The sequence below is a fragment of the Oncorhynchus tshawytscha genome, linkage group LG13 (genome assembly GCF_018296145.1).
Source record: "Oncorhynchus tshawytscha isolate Ot180627B linkage group LG13, Otsh_v2.0, whole genome shotgun sequence".
Lineage (NCBI taxonomy): Eukaryota > Metazoa > Chordata > Actinopteri > Salmoniformes > Salmonidae > Oncorhynchus > Oncorhynchus tshawytscha.
Genome location: NC_056441.1, coordinates 50,473,594 through 50,479,873, shown reverse-complemented (window position 1 = coordinate 50,479,873; position 6,280 = coordinate 50,473,594). Strand labels below are relative to the sequence as shown.

The window sequence follows — 6,280 nt, the reverse complement described above, 5'->3', positions numbered from 1 at the left end:
TGAGGGCATTCACAGCCAACTGTTCAGATGGGTGAGGCCAAAAAAAACACACAACATTTTTTATTTGAAAGTGCAATTCTTTACATTCAAATGTATCATCATTTTTATTGTCACCTGAAATTCACATTGTTTCAATTTGATTCATGATTTCTCAGTGGAGCACGCTCATTGATCAATCAATCAAGTAGGAGGAGGAATACATATTTTATACAAACACTACTGTAAACAGGATAGCTAAATGCTTCACGTGGCCCCAGCAGCCTAACTAGTCACAGCCTGCCTAACACCTTGGTGTACATCAACCTTTTGAGTGCTCCCTTATTTATTCGCTAGGCGGCATCAGTGTCAAAGATTGCGTCGAGAGGTCCTCCTGCGGAACCAAAAAACACACGACATTTTCCGGTCACATTTGTCAGAGGGACAACAAAATGTACGCGTAACCAACTCAAACGGCACTCATAAAACGTACTCCTTTGCCAACTTCAGATATAATCTTCGTACTTTGAGTCGGTAAGTAATTAAGTACGAGTGACTTCCCTTTGCAAGCTATGAACATAAACTAGCTAATGTTACCTTGTTTTGCTCTACAGCGTTGTACTCATACTCTTATAAGACAGCATGCTGGCTAGTTAGCGAATGGGACAACACAGCCAACTAATGGCAGAGCAACCACAGCTAGCTAACTTGTGTCGTTATGAATCTAGTTGCAATTTCTTCAAACTTTTTGTGCACATCATGCCAACATCCCTGTCCTACTTTGTGATTGCAGAGAGTGACAAAAAGTCGAAATGAGACCACACGTATCTGTGCTTCGCCTCCCGAGAGGACCTGATCCGAATGGCCGCGGATTCGACCCGAACTCACCCCGTTTCATCGCGCTGTGTCCAACTACTATTTCAGCTTCGACTGAAACAGGGACCGACTCAGTCCAAATTAGAGAAGAGCAGCGTGCACGGTCGGTTTTGAGAGAAAGCTTCCTGAGAACGCTCATAGCCATGACCAACAAGCAGGTGCAATTCCACATGTACGAGAGAGTCAAGGTTGAGGCCAAGTTTGGAGCTTCGGACATTGACGTGCTCAACTTCCAAGTTTCAGAACTGCATACCCCCATTGGGGTGCAGAAAGAAGCTCTGCTCAGATGTCAGGATGTCATTTCATATTCCTTTGATCTCTGAACAGTGCTGTTCACCAATTTGTGCTGTTCACTTAATTATGATGTTTTTGAACAGATGTCCAAGAAATCCGATTTGAAATGTTATTTTTAATATGATTTCGTTTCACATACAGGGTGTTTTTGGGGGAGTCTGATAACTGTTCCATTGCTACACAGGGTGTTCTGTCTGGCTGAATATGTAGCAAGCTGTTTCCATGTATTATTCTGTTACTTTGAGTATGAGGGAGACTTGCCATTGCCATATGTTGTTTTTTTATGTGGCCAGCCAGGTATTGAGAACACTGATATACAGTCTATGATTAGATTTTTTTTCATTGTTTCCAATTCATTGTACCTCCACTTGAGGGCGCTGTCGGCACTGTCTTTGCAACAGACATGTCAGGGGGCTCTTATACCACCAGGTTATCTGACACTCAGCAGTTCTCGGCTGTCCAGTCCATTTCATTAGGAAGAAACAAGGACGCATGTCTGCAGGTGGAATTTGAATTGAATTGTCTCTCAACCTGAAAATCTTGGCATTGTTCCTTGAGTATAGGACAATGTGGTTCTTGTCTTGTTCCTTCTGATAAGATCTGTTGCTGAGATATGTTTGTTTACCACTGAAGCCTATTACATTGTCAACGGGCATATATGCACTTTGTTTTTTTCTACTTTGAATAAACATTTTGTCACTTGCGTTGAATTTGACAATGTGTTGATTAAGTAGGCCATATGTTGTAGATGAAGGTGTTGGTAATGTCGACGTTATCGTATTCCTTTCACTGAATGAAATATTAACTTTCAGTGGTCACTGGTTGTCCTATAGTTTCAAATTAATATTTTGATTTTGATAGGACCCTGACATGTTGGCCTACGTTCCAGTATTGTGCCAGTCAGCCCAGATGCTATTGCAACCTCTGGTTTTCTAAGTTAATATGGATGAGAAGAAAGTAGACTTAGCCTAATTGATCTCGACTGCCCAGTCTTTTAAGACACTTGTTTAATGCACTATAAATGACTGTGTTTAAGGTCAAAGCTCTTTGCATATGTTGTGTGTGGATCAATGTGACATCTTAGTTTACAAATTTGTCAGTTGAAACTCCTTATGAGTGATCAATAGTGTAGAGTTCGTCATCCTCACAAATTGCCCTTATGAAGAGGCATCAGTAATATTTAATCTTCCTAAAAGGTGTGTTTGTGTGCGTCTCCAATAAATACTTTTATTGGAATGGCATTAGGCGGTCGGTGTGCTGTTGTGCCTGAATGATACTGACCCCCCCCGGAAGTATGAGTAAAACCCTGTGACGTCATAGGGCCCTTGTTATTAAATCAGAAGGCCCTCAAGACCAATGTTAATTTCATATTCCCAGGCAGTGGCAGCAGTGGTCAACTCCCTCCCAGCCTGCACTCTCGATGTCCAAGCTCTGACAAACAGAAGTGGTCTGAACGGTAATCTCGTTGCAGTAGTGTATCGGCAACTAAGTGATGATACAGCTAGTTGCTGTGTGTACAGTTCGTTTACTGTCTCCTTTGAGTGAGAAGAGTGTGATTGGTCACTTTATGATAATCCTATTTTTGTGCTGTGGACTGAGTCTGGTGGTCTGCCTCATTTGTTGCATAGTGGGCACACTTTCTCAATGTTATCTACCATTGAGTTTCTCTTTCCTGGATTCTGCTTCTCCCAGTGGAAAAACATCCCTGTGTGCCAGTGTTACAAGAGGAGAGGGGCTGTCACGATGGTACAAGGAATCTGCCCTGTCTAACACCATCCAACAGGAAGCACATTCCACTCCTTCCTGTTTGTGGCCCTCTCTTACTTCCTGTCAAGTGTCTGTGATAACTTACAAAAATACATGGCCACATCCAGTTAGTCACACCCTGCCCCTGCCTATAAAATCCTCCATTAAAACTGTTGGGCAGTTACTTCTAGGGAATGTAGGTGTTTTCCTTCTATGACTGCCTCATAAGGGGTTCACGGATTCAGTTTTTGGTTTAGGAGAGCTGGGGTTGAGAAATTACAATTATTACTCATTACTGGTTAACATAAGGCATGAGGTCGAGGACTCTGTGCATAGAGATACAGTACCAGTCAAAAGTTTGGACACACCTACTCATTCAAAGATTTTTCTTTATTTTTGACTATTTTCTACATTGTAGAATAATATTGAAGGCATCAAAACTATGAAATAATACCTATGGAATCATGTAGTAACCAAAAAAGTGTTCAACAAATGAAAATATATTTTATATTCTTCAAATCGCCACCTTTTGCTTTTATGACAGCTTTGCACACTCTTGGCATTCTCTCAGCTTCATGAGGTAGTCACCTGGAATGCATTTCAATTAACAGGTGTGCCTTAAAAGTTCATTTGTGGAATTTCTTTCCTTCTAAATGCGTTGGAGCTAGTCAGTTGTGTTGTGACAAGGTAGGGGGTGGGGTTATACAGAAGGTAGCCCTATTTGGTAAAAGACCAAGTCCATATTATGGCAAGAACAGCTCAAATAAAGCAAAGAGAAACTACAGTCCAGCATTACTTTATGACATGAAGGTCAGTTAATACGGAACATTTCAAGAAATTTTAACGTTTCTGCAAGTGCAGTCGCAAAAACCATCAAGCGCTATGATGAAACTGGCTCTCATGACCGCCACAGGAATTGAAGACCCAGAGTTTCCTCTGCTGCAGAGGACAAGTTCATTACAGTTACCAGACTCAAAAATTGCAGCCCAAATAAAGGCTTCACAGAGTTCAAGTAACAGACACATCTCAACATCAACTGTTCAGAGGAGGCTATGTGAATCAGGCCTTCATGGTCGAATTGCTGCAAAGAAATCACTACTAAAGGACACCAATAAGAAGAAGACTTGCTTGGGCCAAGAAACACAAGCAATGGACATTAGACTGGTGGAAAACTGTCCTTTGGTCTGATGGGTCAAAATTTGAGATTTTTGTTTCAACAGCAACACGGCTTATCTCTGAACGGATGATCTCTGCATGTGTATTTCCCAACGTAAAGCATGATGGAGGAGGTGTTAAGGTGTGAGGGTGCTTTGCTGGTGACACTGTCAATGATTTAGAATTCAAGGCACTCTTAACCAGCATGGCTACTACAGCAACATGCCATCCCATCTGGTTTAGGCTTAGTGGGACTATCATTTGTTTTTCAACAGGACAATGACCCAACACACCTCCAGGCTCTGTACGGGCTATTTAACCAAAAGGAGAGTGATAGAGTGCTGCATCAGATGACCTGGCCTCCACAATCCCCCGAACTCAACCAAATTGAGAAGGTTTGGGATGAGTTGGACCACAGAGTGAAGGAAAAGCAGCCAACAAGTGCTCAGCATATATGGGATCTCATTGAAGACTTTTGGAAAAGCATTCCAGGTGAAGCTGGTTGAGAGAATGCCAATAGTGTGCAAAGCTTTCATCAAGGAAAATGGTGGTTATTTGAATAATATAAAATATAAAACACACTTTTGGTTACTACATGATTCCATATTTGTTATTTCATAGTTTTGATATCTTCACTATTCTACAATGTAGAAAATAGTAAAAATAAAGAAAAAGCTTTAAATGAGTAGGTGTTCTAAAACTTTTGACTGGTACTATAAGCTGAGCACTTGTTGGCTGCTTTTCCTTCACTCTGCAGTCCGACTCATCCCAAACCATCTCAATTGTGTTGAGGTCGGGTGATTGTGGAGGCCAGGTCATATGATGCAGCACTAAATCACTCTCATTCTTGGTCAAATAGCCCTGAAACAGCCTGTTGAAAAACAAATGATAGTCCCACTAAACGCAAATCAGATGGGATGGCGTATTCCTGCAGATTGCTGTGGTAGCAATGCTGGTTAAGTGTGCCTTGAATTCTAAATAAATAATTAACAGTGTCACCAGCAAAGCACCATCACACCACCTCCTCCGTTTCCCAGTGGGAACCACACATGCGGAGATCATCCGTTCACCTACTCTGCGTCTCACAAAGACACTGCAGTTGGAACCAAAAATCTCATATTTGGACTAATCACACCAAAGGACAGATGTTCATTGCTCGTGTTTCTTGGCCCAAGCAAGTCTCTTCTTATTGGTGTCCTTTAGTAGTGGTTTCTTTGCAACAATTTGACCATGAAGGCCTGATTCATGCAGTCTCTAAACAGTTGATGTTGAGATGTGTCTGTTACTTGAATTCTAAAGCATTTATTTGGGCTGCAATTTCTGAGGCTGGTAACTAATGAACTTAGTCTCTGCAGCAGAGGTAACTCTGGGTCTTCCTTTCCTGTGGCGGTCCTCATGAGAGCCAGTTTCGTCATAGCGCTTGATGGTTTTTGCGACTGCACTTGAAGAAATGTTCAAAGTAGTTAAAATGTTCCAGATTGGCTGACCATGTCTTAAAGTAATGGTGGACTGTCGTTTCTCCTTGCTTATTTGAGCTGTTCTTGCCATAATATGGACTTGGTCTTTTACCAATGAGCCAGCAGTCAGATGAGGAATTCACACACCTAATTGAAGAGTCAATGGAACCTGAAACAGATCGGTTTCACCTTGCTGAGTTCTTGTGAAACCCTTTCAGCAGCTTCAGGAACACATCAGTGCCACAGCCTCACCATCCCATCACAGCTCTTTGTCCACGCATTCCTATAGCCATTACTGGCAATGGGCTGTGTAACTGTTTTAAAGCTGTTAGGACATCCACGCTGTTGTGTTGTGTCCAATAAATGAGTGTCCATGAGTTCATCAGAAAGGAGCTCCTTCACCTACATAACATCAGTGTCGTAGTGGAAAGAAACACGTTGGTATAACAGTCCTACATGATACAACCATGAGAGGGGGAAAGGATCCGTTTCCTCTTTCCCCACTTCAAAATACAGAGGCAGATACATGGGTATACAGTACATTCGGAAAGTATTCAGACCCCTTGACTTTATCCACAGCCTTTTTCTAAAATGTATTAAATTGTATTTTTACCTCATCAATCTAGACACACAGAATACCCCATAATAACAAAGCAAAAAAGGTTTTTAGAAATGTTTGCAAATGTATAAATAAAATAATAACTGAAATATCACATTTACATAAGTATTCAGACCCTTAATCAGTACATAGTTGAAGCACATTTGGCTGAGATTAC

General features: G+C 41.5%; 1 protein-coding gene across 1 annotated transcript; it reads left to right on the top strand.

Annotated features, from left to right (window-relative positions):
• Window positions 1-329: 329 nt before the first annotated feature.
• LOC112244709 (gem-associated protein 7) lies at window positions 330-1,849 on the top strand. The gene is made up of 2 exons (XM_024412454.2): window positions 330-510; window positions 770-1,849. The coding sequence occupies exon 2, from the start codon at window positions 789-791 to the stop codon at window positions 1,173-1,175; it is 387 nt and encodes a 128-aa protein (XP_024268222.1). The 5' UTR covers window positions 330-510; window positions 770-788; the 3' UTR covers window positions 1,176-1,849.
• The last annotated feature ends 4,431 nt before the right edge of the window (window positions 1,850-6,280 follow it).